We start from the raw sequence: 26,811 nt of genomic DNA on the forward strand, positions 1-26,811 counted from the left end.
AATAAGCTTGGGACATCAGCTGTATATATATATATATACATCAAATATATATATAATTTATATATAATTTATAAATATAACAAATTTATATTTTAAGTGGTAGGAAGAAAATACTTCCTATAAATCGCAAATAGGATTAGTCGAAGTGCTCCTGAATAAAAACTCGTTGTCTAAATTAGATCATCCGCCATGATCTATAATCGTCCTATAGGAGTTAGGTGTTTCGAGAAAAGCAAATATCACAAGTCTGCTATCCTATTTCATGTCTCCCTGATCAAACAACTTGAAATACTTGCGCAAATAAAAATAACAATGGGACATGCGACTTCAATCTTATCGTCGATAACTGAGGCTGCCTAGCTTGGGAGGACTAAAAATTGCACGAAGAAGGATGTTTTATTTTTCTGTATCCATACTTAACATATATACTATACAATGTTAAAAGTCATTGCATCAATTCCTTGTAAACAACGACTGGTTTTTCGCAATATTTAAAGAGAGATGACCTATTCTAGTGTAACCGGAAATTATTTTACTGCAAGTGAGGCCCAGCCATACGGTCTACTTTTTTCATCGGACGAATGTAATTTGACAAGAGGGGACTAGGGACATTCAAATTACTTGGTAAATTTGCAGCATATTTCTGCCGTCTAAGATTACCAAGGCCATGTTGTGGATTGATAGGAAGAGTTAGTTTCATAGTATTTCAAAAGAAGTTTTGGTGATTTGGTGTTCAAGCGTCACGAAATGAAAAACACCCTGTCGGAAGCTGCCATAAATTGTGTATATTATTACGATGAGCGTGGGCTGAGTTTGTCTGCCAAATTTAGGTATCTTTTGTACAAAGCCTTTGCCAAAAAAAGAGTGATTATCAAGATAGGGTTAGGGTGAGGGTTGGGAATGAAGATTAAGCTGGAGACTATTTGCATTTAAAGACGAATATTTTCCTTAGTATATCTTGATATACTTTAAATTAAATAACGTGCAGCACATAGGTGCTACATTTATGTTTCTAAAATATGGTATATAGACAATATGTTTTTGTTTGAATAATGAGTGCGTAATTCACAATAACCCGCGAAATCGTCATGCATTTATTTATTTGCCTTGGGCGCCATGCGTTCGAATTCGCCGGTACCAGCAAGAGAGATTTCCAGCCCCCAGGCGTTCTTCTCCGCACAATCGTTTATTTTGGGTTTGTTTAACTTTATTCAAATTGCGAGCAGTGATGCATGGCGTCTGGATATTTTTGAAACGCTCTAATTCGAGCGAAGCTAGTCATTTCACGCCGGGTTTCAGACGAGCGAGCATGCCGGCGTTTTGGCTGTGCCGAGCGGTCGATCCTGTCTGGCGTATAGGCATTTATTCATTCAGTATGGTGTATTTTCTCAAGCTCAGCTACACTCCATAAATTATAGTGGCTCATACTGTCAGTGCACACAGAAAATTTAATAGAACAGAATTTAAAAAGGATCCAGAATTTGAGACGACCAAAATCCATTGTGGCGTAGTTTGTTTCGCTGTATTACATATACCGACGATACAGCTTCTTGAATTTAGTAATGTTGCCTGGCAAAGTATAAGGTTATCTACTTGAATGCGTTATTCAGATTGAAGTTTCGCCAGATAGCCGTAGCGTAATGTGGGAAAATACTCGTAATAAGATATCTTTGAAATGCTATTTATACTTCAGTATCATTATGTTGTTGCGGAAAATTCTATATCACCGTATCAAGGATGAAATAAATTGAGAACAATAATATTCAAATATTTTACAACAGAAAAATAGTTATATATTTGCTTATATAACTTATTCATCATCCAAAAGCCAACCTGAAAGGCAAACTGGACCGGCAAAGCTTGTGACATTTACCGAACTGACCTACGGATTACCGGCACCGGCACGAGTATGGCCTTATCAGAATCAAGCGACAGCTTTTGCAAAACAAGAAACGAGGAGCTGGAACTTCTCGGGGCGAACTATTACAAACTAGTAAGTTCTTGCTACTGTTTACATGTGAATTGCCAATCGCCGTGAATATCCTGTGATAAGAATTTTAAGGCGAAGAGTTGTCAGTTTTGTCTTTATTTTTTATATACCGTGCGTAAGTTAATGAAATATTTATTTTATTTTGCTTCATTGTCCATTGTTTCTTTGTAATCCTATGAACGGTAGGATTAGTTCAAACGGAGTGACATGCCGCCCTATCACGGTAATAATTGTGGGATACCTGTTGGTCAAATAGATTGCTGCCGTCGCGTTGCTCCCTGAACGGTAGAAGTTTGTTTTTTTCGTTGTTTACATCGCTAAGAATTTACGCCAATAGTTGTCATAGGGACGTGCATATGGTACCAATCTCCTTCAAATGGCCTTATTAGAAAGGTGATGGACTGCCATATATACATCGGATTTGATAAATACAATTGCCTATGGGATACCCTATGCTTTATTCTTTTCCTGTGGTTACTAATTTATATATATTAAATAATAGTTTATATATTTAATTTAACTGATTTACTCATTGTATTGTATATGGCGTCAACCCGGGATGCGCAATAAGCCAGTACTTCCTTTTCGCGCGACAGGAAACTATGCTTCAATCGTTGCTCTGCTCTTTCAGCTAAACGAGTTGTCGCGTATGTAAGATGATACTCTTCCGATTCCATTCAAATGCAATATGTTTTACTGTGTAATTTAGAATATTGACTTATTTTACTAGCGATATATTGAAAAAATAATTGAATCTAATAATTGAATAATAAAAGAAATATCATTTATGCGATGTTGGCTAGAAAATGGGCCAAAAATTACAATCCATTTGTGCACTGCCGTTTACTATTGACGAATGGATTATTGCGTCTAAATATAGCCATCGGCTGGTTATGAAATATATATCGGCTGGCTCATATTTTATATTGGAATTTTATTATGTGGCATGTGCTACATTGCATATGGATCGTGCATTAAACATAAATTAATTTGGCTATCGGGTTTAAATTACTATTTTTAAACATTCGTCTTGGATTACATTAATATTATAGCACACAAATCAAATAATAACGCTAGTACTTTGGACCTTGCTGAGTGTTTTATGCCAGCATAAATTGTAATTGTTGTCGTTTGTGATTACAAAAACTTGGAAATATCGTGCTACCATAAGCGCGCTTCAGGAATTTAATGGTTTTATAAGTAGATAACAAGTCAATTCGTTGATAGTTAGCAGGTATGTTCGTTTTTGTGGGTCGATAAAATGTATGCCCTGACGCATTGCTCTTTACTTGCCTTGGGAAACATTCGAAAGTGGGTGCTTAATAAAAAGGACTATAGCATCAAATTCTAGCGCCTTTGGCTGATCTTTGGAGAGGCCATTTCTCTTTAGATAATAGTGTGATAGTTCTAAATATTCAAACAAAGACTTCCCATGTGACATAAGATGCGTTGCAGGGTGGTTTCCAACGCAAATGCTTTATACGATGCCTTGGATTATTAAGTATTATGACTACTCATTGTAATCCAGGGTTTTGGCGTATGTAATCATACGCCAAAGTGTTATGGTGCTGTCTCGTGTAACCCACTAATTTTCTCCATTATAGCAATTCTAGAGCCAGTTGGTCGCTCGCACATTATATTCATCCATGGTGCTAATATTTTTATTTTTCATTGATTAACTAGGTCAAGCATGTAATTCCCTGGGTATGGCTTGTCTGATCCATAAGCCCTCGTCTGTTTGGTGTATCAAACAAATAGTCCAATCAATTGTATATTTTTAGCAACAGCATCAGACCGGATCCCAATAAGAAGAAATGACTAGACGACGTTCAATCAGTCCAGTAAAATTGTTTGTAAACAAAAGCATGCCGATTTCAAGTTAAAAATTAGGAAATCACGCCATAGCGATGAATAGCGAGCTTCTATTATACTACGCTTTCTTAAACAGTGAAAATATTCACACTATCATATGTTATCAAAATGCAGCAATTGCACTAAAAGTCCTTCTGAAAATGCCAGTTATATCTATATTCAAATAAAATAGGGTGCCTGTATGAACACCAATTGTAGTGCACTCACGAAGATACAAGTGTTGAATGTTTTCAATGACGGCTTCACTTAGTGGGCCAAACGCATATGCTAGTGCCGTATGTCGCAGTTTATTGATTTTTCATTGTACTCCGTATTATGTTTTAATCAAACAAATAAAATTTGAAACATCCCTCGTTCAACTATAATTCCTGATATTCTTAGTTGAAAAGTGGCTGACTACCAAGTAGTCAATTCGAAGCAAATGTCTGTGGAGCACAACTCCTGGCCCCTTGCGCTCTTGAGCTAATGATTGCTTTTGTTCAAGTTTTTGGCCGCTTTTTGGCGATGAAAATATGGTTATAACTCATATGTCGACTTTTCACAATTGTCTCTTCGCCAGCCCTTCTACCAATACAATATGTATAGCGAGGACGTTTCAGTACCAAGAAAAACAACAATGTAAATCTTGACATCCGGCATATATCCGGGAGTAGCAATGACGAATATCCGATTCTTGTGTACATTCCTGTTTGAGGATAGTGAGTTAGGAAGCCGAGTAGTAATCTTGTGGAAGCATCGTAGTTTTATTTAGGTTACCCTTACGCTAATTATTCGTGTTCACTTTAACTTTGTACCTTTGTAATTGGTAAGGTTAAACTATATATATATCAAACAATATTTTGCTCGTTGTATAATAGCCTATAGCACGTAAGTGTAGAAAACATTCAAATTAAATATAAATATTGTTAATTCCCGATATCACAATTATTATTTGTTTGGGTTGGTTTACTATATTCATTTCTGGTTGAAAGCCCAATGTTTGAATGAAAGATCCATACCAGCACCACTCAAATGAATAATTCACTAATTTCGAGAAATAATATGCTGCGGAAGCGAGTATATTGAATAAAATGATAATAATATCAACCGTCATTATTACGTCTAGGACAAATCCCCTTGAAAGTTTTGACCTGCTCGCTATTATTCCAAGCCTCTATAGGGAATTGAATTTTCCAGTTACTGTACTCATAGCCGCCGAAACGAACGCTTTCGTATGACCTTAGACATGCAGATATTGTATGAGACACCGTATTATATTAATGAGTAATGATAATGGTGGTATGATTTCTGGAAACTAGTGATTTGGATATTTCGATGATATATTTACATCACAATGCACTAGAGTACTAAAACTGTCTAATTTTGTATAGTACGCTCATCAGAATGACTGGCAAAAACAAATGTCCTGATGTTATTTTCTGTTGGGTCAAACTCATATTCCAAAGATGTACGATATATGTATTTTATAAATAATATTTACTAGTCATATATTGATATAACGCAATGCTGGATATCATGCTACGATAGCAAGAATGCATTTTGAAGAGCTGAACGGATCAACAGCTTGAACTCAACATCTTGATAATTAACGTTACTTTTTACTCAGAAAATTATCAATTATTCGATTAGTAGCCTATAATACGATCTCTTTTTGCGACCTGTAGGTGTGTTTTGCATATTTTGAGCGCTGAAAATTGCGATGTCAAACTTAGTAAGCAAATTTACATATTTGTTTTCAATGCCGAGACAAGCTTAAGGTATTCTGCGTTTATCGACCAAGAAAGACCTAGCGGTCCGTCAACATTAGCAGTACATATGGATGGCAAACAAGTTTCGGTTTGTTCAGTAGTTCCAAGTCGAGGAGTTTCTCCTTTTACCTGATAATCATTCTCGTCTTTGATCGAACCCCAAAAACTTTCAAAATAACGCTTTTTGAGGGTAGTAAAAAGACCCCATTCACTTTGCCATGTATTGTATTTTTAAACTGCATTCATAGTCACAAACTGAAGTACTAAACACAGACCATTTCATTTGTACTACAGATTAGCGAGAACGAAAGAAAACTTCTATAAAGCGATCTAATTTGAGACTATTTTTGGGCTATTACCCACATCCATGCTATGATGAACACACTGCAATTCTCAAGCCCCGAAATAGATACCTTGCGTCCAAATCATGTGGTGCCCCTTTGTGACGTCATTTGTTTTGGCGGTCAAGGCATGCGTAGCTGAATATAAAGTAAAACTAGTGAGCCTGAGTTGACTTGTCAGAATTTTTCATAATGACTCCTTTCCATTTTGTAAAAATTACCAAATAGTTCATAATAGAGTAAATTTTATCTCCGATAAGTGTGGAATATCTTTATTACACTTTAATTTATTATGTATTAATGGTTAATGGCGAATTCTAAAAATACATTGGTTCGTATCATACCGTTAATAGAAAATACTATTCAAGAGCATTTCGAAACTACTAATGTGGCCTATCATCCGATGCTCGTTATGCCTCGAAGCGTTTCGTAGGTTTCAATGCGAAGATTAAACGATTAATGGTATTTGATAGTATGGAGTGACGATATTTTTACTCCTACTTTTCTTAAGCGGAATTTTTAGTCAGCAATGACCTCTTGCCTACGATACAAGCGTTGACTACATCGTGGCTGTTATGCAATTTGAACTTGGCCGTGTTTTGTGGTTCAATAAACTAAAACAGTTATGAGTCGACACATTGAATCAGACCGATTTTTGATCCAAACGGCAGATATGTATTTATATATATCGGAAGTATATCAGGCTTAAATCGATTATATCAATTTTACTTCTCTTTGTAATCAATAACTGTCCTTATCAACTGCCTTGTATGGCCTAATATACGAAACAACGATTCATTTGAGCTCCAAGCGTGGCCTACCTAAGAAGTAAATATAGCCTAATGTGATAATATTTCATGCATTGTGTCGATAAACATTCGTGATTTCCAACCTGCTTTTGAGAAATAACATACTAAATTTAGTAAGCAAATACTTAGACGTCTTCTTCGTGACCTGAGGAAATTCGTGTTTTACGAAAAGGAATTGACGTGTGACGTAATTCGACGTGAACCACCGTCATTCAAGAATTTGTTTTTTATTCACCCGGATGCGAAAGCCTTAGGCGGAAAAAGTATATTTAGACATTCGCCAAATCGTGTATTATTTGTGACTTTTTAGTTGCGTTCATTTGAACATAAATCAAGTTTTAACGCATTGAAGTTTGTGGTTATGTCCAAATAATAAGATTTTTAGGTTTGTTCGACGGCGAATTCACATTTTATGGCAAGCGGGTCATATTACACTCGTGAACTGAATATAAAATTTTATTTCACTATGGCCTATGACAATGCATATCATGCATACAAATAATGAAATTCGTCAACGTTATATTTGACTCGGTTTCAGGTTTAATTTTTTCAAAGCTAGTTGTATCGATTCGGAAAATATATTTCCTAACTTCAGGTAGATTCTGAAGCCAGTTTCGTGGTATCAGAGAAATTTTTACAAAAAGCACAAGATTTTTCGTCTACTCCCGTCAACGTATTGTTTTACAATGGTGTGCTTTTTGGTGGTATTGTATTCGCCTATTTGTGAAGTCCCCTGTTCTTGGTATTCTTCCACCCCTGTATTACAAAATATATGGAGTACAATTGCGGATGTTTTATGAGATTTAGAGAATTTAATTTGTATATGATTCGATGCACCTACGGCTACGTTGTATATACAGGTGTTTACTTTAGTTACTCATACGGTTGTCATCTCACCAAATAGAGAATAATTTGGATTCGCGTATCAAGACACCATTCTTTGGCATAAACTGTCACGCCATCTGCAAACAAATTTTGCGCGTCTTTTCAAATACCTTGTGGTTATTTGAACTCTAGTGACGGCAATCTTATAACCTATGAACATAAAGACGGGTGTTACCAATCAAACTATATTATTGCTACCATCCGAAAAGGAACTTCTCGCGTGGTCAATTTTTGGCTTAATCTAAGCTCTGTATTAACGTATACAATGATAAACAATCTTTATAAATTTCTTTAGTGTCAAATGCTTTTGAAAAATACATGGGCGTATGCTTTTAATTTGGGTCTACCCATTCGAGTGACGTCAAACGAATCGGAAAATTTTCAATGAGAAAATCCCATCTGCTATTTAACTCGATTACGATAACTAATCATATTTTACATATACTATTCAAACATAAACTTAATAAAACAATAACTAGCAACCCATGATACTTCATGACGCTCGTGAAACATTGATTTATATATCCTGTACATGGTACATGGATACTTCACTGGTGCATATTTGAACCAGTATTAATGCAGTACCAACAGAATATATGGACTTTGATTGCAACCCAATTCCGGTGTTCACTTTATCTTGTATATTATCACCATATTCCATACGGAGGCTGTACTATTTATGATGACTGTTTCGAGTTATATTTTTTTTTACAAAGTTAACACTATGGCGTAGATAACACCAAAAAATAGTAGCCAGTTATAGTTATATATAGCAACCCGCAATTACTATAATAAAGAATAGAAAGTCTCGGTAAACAAGTACAACAGGTTTCTGATCTCACGGGTAGAAGTAGTAATCGAAAAGCGTTTCACTTTTGACAACTAAGATTGTTTTTTTGTTTAAATCGGGTTTATAACTAAGCACGTATAGAGTTTCGATAGATCAGAAAAACTGGGATGTGGGAAATTTGATCGGTGGTGTGATCCGAAAAATCCGATTTTATCGTTAGTAATCTTACTTCGTACATCTTACTCTTTTCAACCTAATGAAAGATATTAACAAACTGATAACTTTTTACAGCCGTTTTGCGACGAGGACATGAAACACTTTGAAAGTATGGAAAGCAGTGATGACTGGGTTAACGGAATGCTTGAAGATCGTTTCATGAATGGAACAAACGAACTCCTCACTCCTTCATCCCCCTCCTCCTCATCTGGAGCACTTTCTCCCTCATCCAATTCCTCTGCTTCGTCTTCTGGTAACGGAACGATCGAACACGCCTACTCTCTCATCAACGACCGACCTGACACTCCCCTTACTGCTGTCAAATTTGAGGACTTTTCCAGCGGTGAGTATGATTTAGTCTGCCTCAAAGTGATATAAGTAGTAATAGAAATTACTTGGCAACGTTGAAATTCCGTTGAAAATTTAGAATATGTATTCAGACTGTTTGTTCATAATACTTAGTGGATTTTAATGAATATGTCTTATTTTAGATTATCCTATCGGTGATTTAGAAGCTCATATCAAAGAAGAATACATGCGACCGTTCGATTTTGAAGATGACTTTTCTCTCCAGCCACCTACCGAAGCTGACTTCGATGACGAAGGCTTTATTTTTGACACCACGAATGATTTCACCGCCCATAACTGTACTCAAATCGAACAAGGTATGAAATTCCGTGATGATGATCGTTTTTTTAAAATAAATCTCGCTGTTGCCAGATTATTTATTCTACTATGGTTTTTTAAACTCTAATCATGTTACATTTTAGTTCCTGCTAGCACCAGTATGTCCATTTCTACTCCACACCATACTATGGATAAAAGTCTGGCATCCACAATAGAGTCTTTGGGAAACAACGTCATCACGATTAGTAAAATGGGAAACACCGTTCATGTCAAGAAAGAAAACAACGATATCGCCCTCGACTACAGGTAACATTTTACAGCCATCATCAAAATTCTAGTAGTATTCAAACTGAGACAGTCTACCAGAACGCAACCTCAACTTAAAATACATTCATCGTTCAATTCGCTCTGAGTGGTATCGTATTGATGATGTGGCGTTACTCTATTTTTTCATTACCGTTTTTATTATTGATAATATTTGGAATTATAATATTACTCAAGTCGAGTGAGTCTTTTTTAAATTATAACAATCGGGTTGGATGGAATCATTGATTATGCTCGGAGTTCAGGGCCAATATTTCGCTTTCTGGTAACCGCATTTTATATTGTATTTCTCAGCGCTTGCAGATCTCAGCAGGACTCCGCTCAGCCCAAGACAATCTTCGCCCCGATTTCCAACTGTTCCAACAACGAAAATGTAACAACCACTAGACCAACGGCGCGGACAATCAACATAAATGCAAACGGACGAACGGACAACCATACCAAAGCCACCACCACTCCGTCATTTTACGTTGCCGACATGACCGACGCGCAGGATTTGATATCACAGCCAACAGCAAAAGTTACGACGAATTCTCTCACGCAAAGAACGCAAATTCAAATCCCAACGTCGACTCTTCAGACGATATTGAAAAGCGGAAGATTGGTGGGTATTTTTTATATGAAATGTTAAGTTAATCGAGGTAATCCCCCACGTATATTAAGTATGTGGATATTTTCCGCCGTCACAATTATTCAACTAGTAATCAAATCAAAACAACCCATGTCCCAGTATTGTACCCAACGGTAAGTTGCAGTTCCCATGGCATTTTAATGATATGCTACACAATCTATTGTATGCAAGATTATTTTATAATATATACTGGAATTTCAAAACAATAATGTCAATTGTCAGTTATTCTGATGCCGGGTGAAATACCTTTAAAAATCGATACCAAACTCAGAATCGTTAGTGTGATCCGCGCATCCCTTACGGCGATTGGTTGTATTGCTATTGCCCGACTACACTTTCTCAAAAATATCTCAAGTTTATCTCTGTGTTTGGACACGTAGTAGTATAGTCTACGATTAACGGTACAATAGACCCACAGCAAAGAACTTAATCGCTTTGTATAAACTTTTGACGCGGATTTGGCGAATAGAGAAACCCTTTGAATATGACTTGTTTGCAGTGAAGTAGCTGGGTCTGTCGATATAAGTCGCGACTTCATTCATATCCTGTCGCCTAACGTTACAATTCAATTGTGAGATGAATAAAATTCATTGGATGTAAACAAACAAGGAGACGATGTACCTGGATTTGTCTTTTGATTATATGTATATCGATCGTAAATTCGTTATAATAGTGTGATTGTACTTTCGACCCGGATATGGATTCTTTGTAGACAATGCCCGTCCGTAAACGTTCAACATTCATTATTTATCGCTTGATAGATTATTTAAATGACGATTAAATGTTGTTCAGTGTCAATTTGCGGAACAATGGGAATAAACGGACAAGTTCGGACCTAAGTTATTTGAAGCTTAAGTGCTATTGAGTTATTACCCCGCCACTCAAATACAGTTGTGTTGGCTGACTTTTTGTCGTTCCAAACTCCAAACTTTTAGTAATGGCTAGTTGTGCAGCGAGGTATACATTTAATCACTCGTGAAGGATTTTAAATTTTGCGTTTGACGTATATTGTTTGTCATTTGTTTATTACGGAGAAAATGTGATCAGTGATTGTCTATCGTTTGTTTAAACTAGTTGTAATTATGATTATGTACAACTGATTTACTCCCTAATTCTTTGATTATTGTATTTACAAACACCGCTGATTTAGTGGCACTATTGTGCTATTGGATTTTCACGGAAGATCGATTATTTTTGCCTAGTCTCGCCCGATTTGAAAATTACGAAAACGAGGAAAATCGCCCCAGGTGTTTGCCTTGATTGGAAATAGTGATTAGACGCCGGTTACATAGTATGTAGTGTAACGTAATCCTTATTAAGACGTGATATGACTCGATTTATTCGATAGTAGACGCAATGAGAGAATTTTTATTCTTGAATAACTGGTTCATGACCTCGTGCATTTTAGGTGACTTTTCCCGCCCAACCTGAAATTTTACTTCATCAATAGATTACAATGATATCCTATAGCATTTGAATTTAACATTACAATATTTCACCGCGATCGATACGTTTTGAAAGTAGCACGGGCAAATCACCGATTTTTACTTTCAATTCAAATGAATCACTGAATCTGTGAATGAAAACACTGCGTTTGCTACTTTAGTAAAAACCATGGGGTTATACTGTACTATATAATATCATGCTATTTATAACGGTATCCAATAAAGGCAGTAGAAAGGAGCATCAACTGTTTTCTTACCTAACTGATTTCAACCATAGAGTACGCACGAATATGCAATTGTATCCCCCCCGAAAAAAAAAAGGAATAAAAAAAATAATAGAATAGATAATTTTCATCAACGCTTTTATCCCCAAATATGATGCAATATGACCCCCCCAATTGATGACGAGCAAGAGAAATGAATATTTACAAAAGTTGGAAATTTTGACATTGTTCACATAAAATGATTGCTGACACCGCAACCGTATATCGTGCTCACGTGTACTGCAATCATCCTTTCTGGTTCAAATTGATTTTCTTGTTTAATACGAACTGGGAAACGCCAAACAATGTATTTCAGTTTAATCAAATACGAAACACATGTTAACCGCCGGTTCGCACGCCTGGGGGACATTTTTGCCGTATTGTACAAATTCTACTAATACGCACTGGTTTTGGAGTGTCGGAATGCATAGATAACTACTAGACTTCAATGGTTATTTGTGTTAAATTCAAACAAATGGGCGTATACGTTTTAGTTTGGCCTAAGCCTGAGCGCTCTCCTAATTTTTGAAGAAAAATAAATTCTTTGATCCGTGAACGAGATACGCTGATTGTTGCGAAATAACAATGTTCCCTTTTCGAAATTGTGTAATAATGCAAATTTCCAGATTGGATTCAAATTTTGCCCATTTTACATTGTTTCGTATCGACAATTTATAAAACCATAGCATTCGGTCAAATATAATTTGGGTTAGACATTTTAGTCGATGTTCATGGGGAACACTAAATAAACCCAACCTGTGGTTATTTCGAGGCGAGACAATCGCTTCACAGTATTTGCAATTATTAAGCAGTAGTATATACTCTATATGGATACTCAACTTCAATTTATATCTTTAAAAGTGTCCTAGAAGGGAATAAAAGGAAACTAAAGTTCCCAGGCGACTAACATTGTTCCCTTATATTTCACGAGTTAGCAACATGATTCGCAAATGATTTGTTGGAAAGCTGTCCAAGTTATCAAGTCACCGTTGACTGTATTATGGTGGCGATAAAAGGTATTGCTCAATGGTATAATGTTTCGTAAGATATGGCTGGAAGCCAACAAGTCAACATTACACGAAATATGGTATAATAATTGCAACATGCCACAGATTATGCAAAATGTACTGGCCTCCAAAATTGTATAATAATACTGTATAACTATTTTGTCTTTGCAGATTACGAAATTGCAACAAGAAGGACAGTTCTTGCCGAGAATCAAAATAAAAACTGAACCGTGTGATGGAGAACAACAATATGTCAGAATATGTAATCCACAGGTAAAATCGAAATTCAAGCATATTAAAAATATAAACTCACAAAATTCGCGTTAGCACTCTTATCTGTTACCATTGTTTTTGAAATGCCAAAAATAAAATTTACTTCCGACGCACAAAAGGTATTGATATCCACCATTGTAGATTCTGACAATTTCGAATCGCTCTTCAAATGATACCTAAGGCAGTGTCGCATGACCCCTGATGACCTGTATATGATATCCGGGTGTTTTGAACCAAAGCGTGAAAATGGACACTGATATGTAATTGAGATAGAGACATAATTTGGGCATTTGTTCGTCCTCCTGGTCGATTATAATGAAATTGGTCTCGGACTAGGTATATATACATATATATGTACGTAAGGGGTCAGTGATTTTTTAAAGGTTAGATTATGATATGGCTCAGCATGAAGCGGTTTTGCTACCTCTTTGGGCGAATCGGCCTTGGTCCGAGCATAATGAAAAGAAATAATGTTGAAATGGGTATTTTGGGGGAACAAGATAATCAAAATCATCGTCGCTCCATGTTTTTTTTTTTGCAATAAATATGCAGTTGATGTCAAATATTACATGGCCATAAAATTTTCACATATTATGATTTGTCTGCAAAATCTGTTACAAAGTACAGTGTGGCATAAAAACATAACCCAAGTCATTTGGAACATTTTCTAGAACATTTTGTACAAAGCTCCCTAGATTGCTAAAACTTTTGAATGCAATCATACACAAACAGAAGTTCAAGTGTTAAATATATCTTCTTCATTTTCGTAGAAGTAATTAAGAAATTCATTTTTGTATTTTTATTTTTGTTGCGATTCACGAATAAGATTTCACCCTATCGAACTAGCTTGTAACGAAATGCATCCTTTTATTGAATATGTTCAGATCGAGCTTCCTCCCACCCCTCCTAGTAGCAATACCAGTGATAACGAAGGATCGTCCAGTCCTCGACGTGGTGGTATAACAACCAACAGTAACACACTGGGTTCCGATATGTCTGTTCGTCTTAGTAGTTCCAATCTGCAATTCATGTCTTCAGGAAATCAATTGACGGCACAGTTACTATCCAGCCCCCAGGTAAAATTTAAGCGTTGTTATACGTAAATTTTGAAAATTCTGATTTTTTTTCTATTTTTGGGAAGAAAGCTTGTGAAACTTACAACTACAGACTGGTAAGCCCGGATCGGCCTTTGAGCCACCACAACCTATGCGGCCGCTGTGGGCCCACACTTTCATAAATTATATTCATGAATAGGTCAGCGTGTTTCTCTGCGCACGAGACTTCCAAAGTAGAGTTACTTTTATCTTCATTCTTTTCTCAGTTATTATGCTTATCTCTGCCCACTAGACACAATATACTATTAGTAATATATTACTATGAATGGTATGAAAATAGCTAATTGTCATTTCGGCTTTTCTGGTTTTTGTTTTGCCAGGCTTTCAGTCAGGCAGATTGTCGTCATTCATTCTCTTTCAGTTGTTTATTTCCGTTTTAGTCGCATGGTCATAGTATGCATGAATGGCCCTCGAAAACGGACTAATAAAACACTGCATCGGTTCCAAGTACTTTGCTTTCCAGTCACACTAGTCTAGTCTCGAATTTTGTTCATACACAAACAAACGTAGTCTTTTTTATCTTATATTTGGTTCGGTAAGAACCAGTCTTAAAAACGACGAATATGCGCGTTTAATCGTTGGCCAAACTTGCCTTGTTTAGACTTTTGAGCACTATAAGTATTCAACACTCAATTGTGGATTTAAAACCACAGGCGCGCAAATCGATAGCTCTCGAATATAAAGTAGCATATGAATGATATAGTAAAATTTCTAGCATTATATCACAATGAGCGCCTTCATAAATGTACTGCACTGTAATAAAATGCTTTTGAGCAACAATCAGGCATTTCTTTGCAGCACAATAGTAAGAAGACGAACTCAATTATCTTTACTGGAAAAATAAATTCATTTTCCAATTGTTCTAGATTCGAATTTCGTCATTGGTGAACCCCGAAACATAGTTAAATTTTTTCGTAGCGCGGGCTTCAAACGCCTTTGTACGAGGCAAAATTGCCTGCTCAACAGCTTCCTATCTTGTAATCACTCCTTGACAGGAAAACTATACCACGAACAACATCACGACTACATAACGATATCATCAATATCGATTTTGTTTTACAATCGTATAAGCTAATGAGCATTTCCCCTATATAACGTTTTTGCGGTTTGCTTAGAGTGGGAATGTTTCGAATTTAATTTTATAGATAGGCCTTTGTCATAAACAAATTATAAAAACACGGCCAATCGAAATAATTAAAAAATTCTATGATGTAACAATTCCAATTTCACTTACAATCCTACCAAGTATTTTAGGAAGTCTATTCAAGAGCTTATCTTGCGTCCACTGAAACAATAGACAAACAATCACTAATATTCGTTTCAGAAAAGGTCTCCATGATCAGTTAGTTGCATTGTTCCTCCCTAATAAATTTAACCCACTTGCTGTATAGAGACGTTCGCCAATTGGTCATAATGCTAATGGTTTTATGTCTCTCTTTATTCCAATTGTGGCAATTTTTCAATTCCGAAAGCAGCGAATAAGAATAGTTGCAGACTCAGTAAAATAACTGCTGGAAATATTCAGGGTTTTTCACGTGAGATTTTTACATTCTTCACCCTAAGGTTTATGTAAAATCCTTTTAAATCGTCGATTGTTAGTCAAAGTTCGTAATTATTTTGAACCAACCATACTCATTCCTGAAACAATCAGTGATAGAGTTGAATATAAGTGATTTTGGCACAATATTACTCCTTGATTTAATCGTCACCAGTTTCGTTTTGTTATCACATAAACATGGCAAGATCTACTACTGCTTTTAAAATGCAAATCAAATTTGCGTCAAACCACACACGAAGTTCAAATAGTCACCATTTGATATTCTGACAATTTCAAACCGTTTCTCAAATGACACCAAGGTCATCATCACACGACCCCTGATGACCGGTTGGTAATATCCGGGTGTTTTGAACAGCATTAAAATGAGCATTGATGTTTTAGACTAGAGATAAAAGATAAAACTTGACAAGCTATTTTTTTTGTAATAGCGATAAATGTATAAAATTTGGTAGATTTTTTATGGTGAAGAATAGTGCAGTTTTTGCCATGGGATGACCCTAACTAACCGAAATAATCCACTATTACCAATACATTTTCAAAACTGTGTTTTAGAGTATTGGTTGTCGAATATTCTTAATTTGGGTCATTTTCAATAAAAACACATGGTTGTCTTGATTTTGGGAATGTGAGAAAATTGAAGAAATTTGAGAGATTTTTCTTTTTCTTATATTTAATTGCCAAAAATAATAATGAAATAAATATAATTGAATGAAAAATCCTTGATAGCTCATGAAATCAAAAATAAAAACGAATTTCGAATCACTTCCGAATCACATTCTATTAATTTTAAACGTAACTTATTCAGCCTATATTTGACTAAACGAACCGTTTATTATATTTAAAATGGGCGGGAACGGGTTGTGGCTTGTTTGAGTATCAATATTATAATCTATCATGATATATAGCCAATACTCACTCCGTTTATGCGTCGCTACTCTACGCGACGCGGATGTGTTATTTCTTGTTGATTTATAGATGAAGATCAAATGATCAAGTACCACTCCAAACACGGATCTAGACTCGAGTGAATCCAAATGCATTTTTACTATCTGAGGGACTAGTGAATTGCCGTGGTCATGGTCGCGCTTTTTGCTGCTATTTATGATTTCAATGGCGAGTTTTTTACGCAACTTGAAGCGTATATCCATATAAAATAAAGCATTTCCCGGCCTTATGTATTACAGGAAGTTACTTGAAATCGTATGTTTAATTGGTACTCTTTCTGTTGTGGTCACCGGGAACGATTTGACCCTAATTTTAGACTAATTTCACGAAAGACGCCGTTAATTTACTACGAATTTACTGGCGCAAGCTTTCTAGTTATTTGAGGCGTAAATGCGTGAGGGTATTTACGTCTCATTGTGCGTAACGAGACGCTCGAACAAAACCAAACACATTTTGATTCAAACTTAATTCGGGAAACGCCTTGCTGTATATGTGTAGCATGTTCAAGAAGTCTTTTGTACAGCTGTAAATTTCCTATTACTTCCGAGTGTAATAATCATTTATTTTTCGCGTATTAATTTAAACGATGCACTATTGCAAATGTATTTACACAAACAAATATTTTATAATCTTTTTATTTGAACTTGTTCGTGTTAAAAATACTAACTTTTTTACACCATTCCTTCAATATATTATATAATATAAAATCTAACTGTCCGTATATAAAATTTAAATCGACAGTTAACTTTCATATCCCGGACTTTTCTAGTCATGACATGCTGTGAATGTGTACAGGTAAACACGGATGTTTTTCTAAGGTCTGTAACGAAAGTAGAATACCAAAATTTCGTTCTCTCATCCGGGTAGCGGTTTCGATATTTATTTAACCAGGACACAAAAGTGAAGTAGCAGTTTCTAAATTTTACTATATTACGAGTATCAATTCATTTGCAATACTATTTTATATCGTCCTTGGAAACGAAAACATACCATTGCATTCGATAGTTCAATTGTTTTTCAATTGCCGAACGTAATATTTTATAGCCTACCTAATATTCGGTTTTGAATTTTATAAAACATAGGAATTTACGCAAATGCAAAACGAAACAGTCTTATACGACATCAGCGTGGTTCAGTTCTTGTGTCATCAAATGTTTGTTATTTTTTATTAGATCAGAACTCGCAAAATTAGAGGTCAGTATAGATCAGGGGTGGGCATGGTTTTTGAACCAGGGGCCAAAAATTTGCCTACCTAGGCTGGCGGGCCATGTAAGTGTGACGTAAAAAGTTGCATTTCAATGAACAAGATTGACAGTCTTACAAAGAAAAGATGGAAAACATTATTCCTCGTGCGTAAATTTAACCGCAATCTCAACAGATTCCTCGAGCTATTTTTAGCTAAAACATTAAATTAGGTTTCAGTTTGGTTGTGGCAGCACTAAGCGAGCCAGCTTGAATTACCCAATGAGCCGGATTTCGCCCGTGGGCCGTAGTTTGCCTATGTCTGGTATGATAAATTACAGAAACAAAACCAAATATATCTAAAGTTCGTCAGCGGATATTGTATTCGTCCGAGTAAAATTCCGCTGTCTCTGTTGCAGTCCAATGTTACGCTATGGAAGAGGCAATTCGAATGGAGATTGTAACCTTGTGATCTATCCCATATTCCAACCATAGGAACAAAAAACAATCACGACTGAAATGTGTTGTAAATTTTTATTTGTGCGATCGCTACTCGTTATTACAAAATCGTGCCTTTTATATTAGTTTGAACTACTTTCGTTTCGATGGCTGTTTTTTGATCCACAACCAATCCGGATATTATTAAAGATTTCATTACAATAAGGTAGTTCCCAATATTATTATTCTTTCATAATGAAACGCAACTTGTACTCTTGTGGTATTATAGGTAATCTATCAACATTTAGGGGCTTAATTAACAAAATGAAATAAGAAAATCGTGATGACTAAAAAGAAACTACACTTTCACGTTCTGAGTCAGGGTTATAGATGGATAAAGATAGTTTTTGTATAATAAACATCCGATTCGTGATTTGAATATTTACTCATGAGCAGACAGTTTCACTAGGCTTTGGCCTTGCATCCCATGTTTTTGTACTTCCGTTTATAGCTCGACTACAGTACAGAAATAGTGTTACCCTACTTTCATTTGGCGCTCAATTTGGGTGTATAATCATCAATTGCTATTTCAATCAGCATTTTACGAAGATTTATTTGGGATACACTGAGGTGGGCTTTATATATTCTGACGTCATAATAATATGCTAAGCATAATATGAAATGTGACGTCATAATATCCTTGGATCCGTCACCCCCCTGTGTCGACGCCCTAATGGTCGTTTAAAATTGCTAATTCCACCTGAAAAGTAAGAAATTGGAAAATTTCTCTGATTTGAATGCATTAAATGTACTGTTGATTCGCATTTGTTGTGTCGCGCCATGGTCGACGATATTTGAGACAGTTTTATCGGTCTGCGGTGTCCTTGTGCTTGCGATGTGTTGACAACGTTGTTGCCCAATATATTTGATGGATTTCACAATGAACTGGCGTAGTAAATGTGTGTCGTATCATAGTCCGATCATACATTTCTTTATACTAGTGCTAACACGAATAACGAACGAATTAAGCAGAAGTTTGAGTGTGGTATTTTGTCGGTATCAGATTCTGGGCTTACATTCGCAATCGGTATGGAGAGCTCGGAGCTACGTTTTTAGACTCCCTGAAAGTTTAGAAGTCGGAGTCAAAAATTTTGTCCGCTGCGGAGTCGGATTCTATTGATTCTGTAAAACTTGTCCGGATTTCTAAAAATACTGATGCTAGAATTCACCACCGGAAAAATAATAACTTTACGTGTTTTCACAATTCTTGACATATGGTTTATTTTACAGCCATCGTGTGTTTCTATTGCGTCTTGTTTCTAAATAGTATAGCCTTTCAATGGCCTCGGATACGAACCAGCAGTTCAGTTAATAATTAACAGATTAACCACAATAACACCTCATATACGTTATCACTATTACCACAGGCGCCTTGTTATCAAATTTATTTATTTGTTCCCGTGGCGTGAGTGACTCGCGACGTCACCGATGCTCTCTCTTTCCAAAAATAAAATAAACTGAGGAGCTTTTTACAGCAATCATCAATTATTACAGTCATGGTTCGTTGTATTCGTAATTTGTGCTGGAATAGCAGGATAAAGATTTTGAACTCAACACCCCATGTCCACCTCCTCACCCAGAGTGTAATAGATAGGGTGGACAATGCAAATTGGAAGATTCCGATATTTTAAAAACTAGTATCTCCTCACGTGAGGTAATTGTCAGTTCAATGACTTGTTGAGAACCAGGTGTGGAATAGCCTCATAATATAACGGCCTAATAATATGCAGAGGGAAGAGAAATATGATTCTGCTTATAATTTTCGTAGTACGGTTTGTTTCTTTATGACATACTCCCTACTCCCTATTGTGTTTTTAGTTTTGACTTTTCTGTGGTTCAACTGATTCTGACTAAGTATATGTACTCATGGACTTGTTTTTCTATTCGCCACCGGCCAAAGAAGGAGCATTACGCTATAATTTAAAAATCAACCACTTGTGAATGAAAAATAAATTAAACAAACATACATTTCATATAGGTCTTTTTTTCTTCTATTATCTCGAATGGCGTAAATGAAGGAATCTAACAGCAGTATTTATTGCATTATTCACCAGAATTTTAAGTATGCATTTCAAACTGTTGCACTTTTTTTTTGGATTGGGAAAACCCATCTGCAGGATTATTTATGAACGCTGAGGATTTAAAATTGAATTTCATATTGAATCCTCCTGCTCTTTTCCCAATGCTAATTTTTGGACTGATTTTCGTTGTTATGTTTGGATTTGGTTTGTGTTAGGGTAAAGTCTGATTAGATAATAAGTGGTGGTCCTAGTCTATATATTTACCCAAGTGAAGAGATCTCACTAGAATGTCTGTGCTGCTTGTCATTTGTGCGTTATTTCAAATTGTACTATTCCCTTTCAGAGATTGGCTCAATCGCATGGACATGTACATCTAACTGAAGAAGAAAAGAAGACTCTGGTTTCGGAAGGATATCCTGTTCCTGAAAAATTACCATTGACGAAAACAGAAGAGAAGGCTTTGAAAAAAATTCGACGAAAAATCAAGAACAAAATTTCTGCTCAGGAAAGTCGACGGAAGAAAAAGGAATATGTAGAAGCCCTTGAACGACGGTACAGAAACTGTTTTGACAAACTATAAACGAGCTAACAAAACTATCTTTGGGCTTCTTGCCTTGTCGGAATATATGCAAATGAAAAGTAATTTCAAAATTATCAAATCGTCATAATTTTTAGTGAACTACATGGTTATTTTATTAACGTTAAGCAATGGTACTGGGATAGTGTGGATACAATTTATGTTGAACTTGAACTTAATATTTTAGATTCCTTTACTGTTGATTTATCTTAACTGTCACAAAACCATCAATAATATCGAATTTTGTTATTAGAATGGAATCATTTAACCAAGAGAATGGTGACTTGAGAAGAAAGCTAGATTCGTTGGAAGATAGTAACCAGAGTCTTCTTGGCCAACTGCGTTCATTACAAATGCTGGTTGCAGAAAAGATGCCCAAACCATCGCGCACTATAACAACACAAACCAGTAGTTGTCTCATGGTAAGAATTTGTTTATCGCCTCATGTCGTCACAATTTATTACGAAGAACCATGTTACGTCACAAATAATCCTGTTGATCTATGTTCTTAACAATTCAGTAGAAAGGTGGAATTATTGTATATATACTACTTTGAATATGCATTGTTTTGATGAGACACTTGTACACAGGCTCTGGTTTCATCGCGAGACGGGGCTATTCCAATAGTAATTCAGCGTTTTGAGGCAACCAACCCCCAACCCATACATTTCCTAATTCTACGAAAATTGAAAAAAAAATATTTAACGCTCAACGATTTGTGCATGATTGTACCCGAAATTTCTGTAATCTAGGCCGATTTGCACAAAAGTCATGTTCTCTCTAATATGATCCAAATTACCTGTGTTCTTTTTCATGTTAAAGGTTTGATGAAAACGTCGAAATATATAGTTGATGTTCTTGTAGTACCAATAAAATTTCATCTCATTTATCCAGGTTGTCGTATTATGCTTTGCTGTGTTTCTCGGTGGATGGCTACCGTTTCTCTCGCCGTTGATGGCCAAAAACTCGATGTCCCCTTACAACCATGCGCACGAAATGGAAATGTCAAGAAGCTGTGAGTTATATATACACGTTATTCTTATTGCAATTTCAAAGAAGCATTCTAAATCTAACCCCGTATTACTGTTTCTCAGGGCGATCAAGAGTCCTGCTTTCCTACGCTGGCGATGCCTCCAACTCTTACGGTTACTGCGATGTCAATGGCTGCTATGGAAATCCAGAAGATGAAGACATTGCATTGAAAGCTATAATGAATGGACCATACCAAGAAGATAATGGTGAGTTGACGTCCACATTCAAAAAAAAAATTTGGCAAATTATTGAACTGGTTTTAAAATGCTGTGGTTTTTAAAAATGATGGTATTTCTGCCGCATATTCCTGCCACTTCTCTTGAATCGGCTTAGGCATGATGAAATTTAACAAGACTTTGTTGTAAAGAACAATTCTAACACCTTCGGAAAACGATTCACGTATATTTGTTGAATTGGTCAGACGATTCTTCGATGATCTTTTTGAAAACATGCTTCAATTTGGTCTTCCCACCTGCGAAATAAATTCTTAGATATAAGCACGCAGCAAGATTAGGTGTTTTTCTAGAAGAGACACTTCAAGAATCACAGCTGGCAAAGTTATTAAATTCTTCGGTATTAACCGAATTACAAACGAACGGGTTTAGTAATATTCAAAAACAAACCTTTTATCTTTTAATATTAAAGGACACGAAGTTCAAGAGGGCAGTGAAACATACGACGAACCTGCTTCTGGCAGAGTGGTAATGAATGATACCAAGGACCAAATCGGACAAGTGATCGCCAACACCATGGAACCACGAGATGTCGCCGCTGTGCTGGCCAGGTAATATAAAAGTCCCGATCACTAATGAAAACCATACCATACGTGGCTTGTATAGCGCGAACGTTGGTTTTATAGCAAACGAAGTAGACTCGCTTGAATTGTTTTGCTATAAATTGTTGTTGTTGAGCGCAGACGTTCACGGTTACCGCATTTTGTTAATATTGTCATGAGGCTGCAAAATTTACTAACCGCGGTGGAAATGCTTCCGTATTGTTGGGATTTACTTATAAAATTGGTTAATGGGGAAATTATACAAACTATATATAACGCAAAGCATGTTAAATTCAAGAGGTGATGCAAATCTTGTAATAAAAAAATGACATTATTAATTTTTTTACAGTCGCAAGGTTGTTGCTACACCAGGGCGAAAAGTTCAGATGGCGGCTGCTGATGTTATGGGAGCTGACAGCAAGAAGTTTGTTGCGCCTTCAGCGATGGTTACAGAATAGTACTGCACCTTGTAATTGTCCCTAAAAAGGACCCCCTGGTTAATCCATTATATCCTTAGAACTACAACGCTTACTTATTTAGTGCCAAATATTGTTGAATCGACCGGTTTTCTACCGTGTATTTTTCATTATTGGTATGTCTGATCAAGTTACCGATATCACTCAAATATACGTACAAATGTGATACGGTTGTACCGCATCCACCTTCGATTGAAGTGTCTTTCGCGACGTCTTGTTTCCAACTGAAAGTGTCAAAAATCTTCATCCTTCCATATTTTCAACCAATCAAATACGACGATTTGACCGTACGATGAACGACATGATTATATGAATTTCCACTACGAATTTACACGAAATGAACTTAAACAAATTTACAAAAAAGGTTTAAATTGTTGACCAAATTACCAAAAAGATCATATTCAATAACCTAGTCGTAATTATAATGTTTTTTTTTCGATTCATGTATTCACATAAATCGGAAAAATTTTTCTTACATTTCGACTGGGTTATTATTTTCTATTTAACTGTAACTTATTTTATTTCCTATTTTTCCTTTTGTGTCATTATTTTTTTGTTTTGCCCAGAATATTTACTTTAACAAATTTACGTTAAATATAGAAATGCTAACAACTATATCTTAGATTTTTGTTTTTGTGTTTATTGATAGTTCATTTTGTCAAGAAATGGTATTTTTTTCTAACCAATGCTAACTATTGTAGTTAAATTTGGTCCAATATCATGGGTGATTATTTTTTTTAAGTGCCTTATATTGAATAAATATACAAAAAAATCCACACAAATATTGCTTCGAGTTCTAAATGTGGTGTTGTATGCATGTGCTGTATGTCTTTGTGTTTTTATAGTTTTTATTATTGATGAATTGATAATGATTCGCAATGCTAATAAGTAACCTAAAATAATTGTTGGGAAGACGAAAGCCTGCCGTTGTGATAATTTCGTCCATTTCCAAACCAATCGTTTTGAATCTTACATCGCCAAGCATGAGCTGTATTTAGCCATACGTGTATAATTATTGTATTACTGTGTCAACTAAAATCGAATTTGCCATGTATTATTGACTATATGATTGGTGATTCAGAGTCCTGTATGGAGCCGCTAGATGGCGTTCTCTTTCTATGTTTTGTGATCCCGATATACCAATTCCAGTCTCTAATTATAAATATCATGGGTTGAAAATTTTTAATTTCTATCAATCAAGTAGTAAAAACGAACACTTTCATATGAATCATGCTTTTTTGCTTTATGTAGTTTGTTATTCTTATCCATGTACCGACATTGTAAAAGTCTGGGGTTGTGCAATGCCATCCGTGTTACCAAGCTTTGCATTTAAGCGAATGCTGTTTGTCAGTACGCGGTAGCGTTTGTACATAAATTGGGTTACAAAATAGTTCTTTTCATTATTATATTTGAAGTACATTGGGTACTTGGTGACTTATGTTTACATTTGTTGCATTTACCTTAATTTAGACGTAGAAAAGGTTCGGCCCTCCCAGCTTTGGTGGGTCTTTATGTCCATGTCGTTGATGACAAATTGTCCTTTAAAGGGTACTAATACTGTATATTCAAATACGCTGTTACTTTTTTGGCTTTTCATTGAAAATGGTGCCTTATGTTTTTTTTTTGTTTTCGTCATTCCTTTTACATGTTATTAAAATTATCTACATGCCAACGTCGCATAATACTATTTTGTATTGTATGATGCAAAATACGTGGAAACGATCTTGAAATGCACCTGTGTTTAAGCGTTTGCGAATACACTCTGCATTCCTTTCTTCTAGTTACATAGAAAACAAACCAGTTCCCGAATTGGGTCTGTACGCTTGAATGATACTAACTTCTGAGCTGAATAATAATGAGTTTTTTCTTGTATACATTGAGTGATATTTTGTTTAGCTATGGCGTGGGAGCAGTTAGATCGCAAAAAAATATGCGAATAGTTGCCAGAGGTGGTTATTGGGATTTGGTAATATGATACTAGATGGATTATAGCCCCAACCTTGCATTTATAAAGTGGCTTAGCCGTTATTATGCGTAGGCATTTAGTAATCTATTATCATTAACTTGGTGGGTTTGCGTTATACGTTTATTTCGAAAGAGGGTAATTCTATTTAAAACTGTTTTAGACTCGCATGGCGTTTTTGTACATAATAAGTTAACGCGAACAGTTTTATTCAAAAGCACTTTCGGGCATTTTTAGCCAATGCGTTGAATTTGTTATGCGTTAAAAATTCAGAAGTTAACATGCCCCGGATGTTAGCTTGTGCCTCTATTGGAAGATTTCAACTTTGGGTCAGAAGCAAGTATACGTATGCGTTAAGTAATAAAGGACAATGCGCTAAATAAACTTAATAACGTCATGGAAATTTGACCCCTGACACCAAATTCTGCGGCCGCGTAATCTTATTATTAAATTACTAATACATACAGAAGATGGTTCTATAAATTTGAATAAACTCATGACATCACCGGACGTTGAACTCCAAATACGCTCCCGAACGGACATGCCAAAAACCAAGTTAGATATGTGGGACCAATATCACCCCACTCCCTTATTCGAGAACAAAAAGGGAGCGATGCTCAAATATATGGAAACGGGAGGCGACACAAAGTGGTACGGATATGCAATCTGTCACAGTAGGCTAACCGATACGGCAATCTATTCTACACGGTAACAAGAAAGAGGAACCACCTCAAAGTGCGCATTTTTGATGACGTCTTCGCGCGCCAAAATTTTGTTCAAGGCAAAGCCACGCACACTCACCAAGAAATATAGGGGATTGTTGCGAGAGAATGCTAACTAGCTAAGAGCTACTGAAAATGTAAATCATTATTGCGCGGACTAGCGCGTTAGGAAATACCGATCGACGCCTTTATGATTTCAAGCCTATGCCTCATTATGTATTTCAATTTACTATATTTCTGTATTGCAACAGAAATCAAGTGACAAGATTAAATATTGTTATACGTGGTAACTGTTGATGACACTACCTGTGATGGAACTAGAAGGCGAGTTAATCGTTGCAAGCCAGAGGAATAATAAAAGTACTAACGACTATTATGTTTGAAAAAGTGTTTTAAGTCTACTCTGACTGATGGGATTGAATTGGTGTGTGCAAAATTATTAAAAAAATCCAAGGCCGGTAACCACTTTGCACAAATTTGCAAGAACAACACATAAAAATATTCAACGCGTTTGTGGTAACTTACTTTCACTCAACGGTGTCATCAGTTGCATTGTATAATCTGGAATATTAGTTACGCATAACCGTGAAGCGTATAGCAAAACAATATGAGGCGTGCCCATAAGTCTAGTTATTGTTAGCAGAGCATTGTGCGAGAACGTTATCTGACTTTAAATGTGGCGAGCTGTAGATGGTATTAGTGTAATTGTTGATAATTAAATCTTAT

The 26,811-nt window shown here is 35.9% G+C and overlaps 1 protein-coding gene across 1 annotated transcript; it reads left to right on the forward strand.

Annotated features, from left to right (window-relative positions):
- The first annotated feature begins 1,764 nt into the window (after nt 1–1,764).
- On the forward strand, nt 1,765–25,272 carry LOC120331181 (uncharacterized). Its single transcript, XM_039398243.2, has 13 exons — nt 1,765–1,993; nt 8,727–8,994; nt 9,143–9,316; nt 9,422–9,584; nt 9,897–10,206; nt 13,120–13,221; nt 14,106–14,297; nt 20,884–21,092; nt 21,371–21,539; nt 22,012–22,132; nt 22,212–22,355; nt 22,795–22,933; nt 23,274–25,272. The coding sequence occupies exons 1-13, from the start codon at nt 1,910–1,912 to the stop codon at nt 23,380–23,382; spliced, it is 2,184 nt and encodes a 727-aa protein (XP_039254177.2). The 5' UTR covers nt 1,765–1,909; the 3' UTR covers nt 23,383–25,272.
- Nucleotides 25,273–26,811: the final 1,539 nt, after the last annotated feature.

The sequence above is a fragment of the Styela clava genome, chromosome 6 (assembly GCF_964204865.1).
Source record: "Styela clava chromosome 6, kaStyClav1.hap1.2, whole genome shotgun sequence".
In the NCBI taxonomy this organism is placed as follows: domain Eukaryota; kingdom Metazoa; phylum Chordata; class Ascidiacea; order Stolidobranchia; family Styelidae; genus Styela; species Styela clava.

Excerpts from the sequence above, each read along its gene's own strand:
- LOC120331181 (XM_039398243.2), top strand. The coding sequence starts at position 1,910 with ATGGCCTTATCAGAATCAAGCGACAGCTTTTGCAAAACAAGAAACGAG. Across the intron at positions 1,994-8,726 it reads GGGCGAACTATTACAAACTA|CCGTTTTGCGACGAGGACAT; the intron begins GTAAGTTCTTGC and ends AACTTTTTACAG. Across the intron at positions 8,995-9,142 it reads ATTTGAGGACTTTTCCAGCG|ATTATCCTATCGGTGATTTA; the intron begins GTGAGTATGATT and ends GTCTTATTTTAG.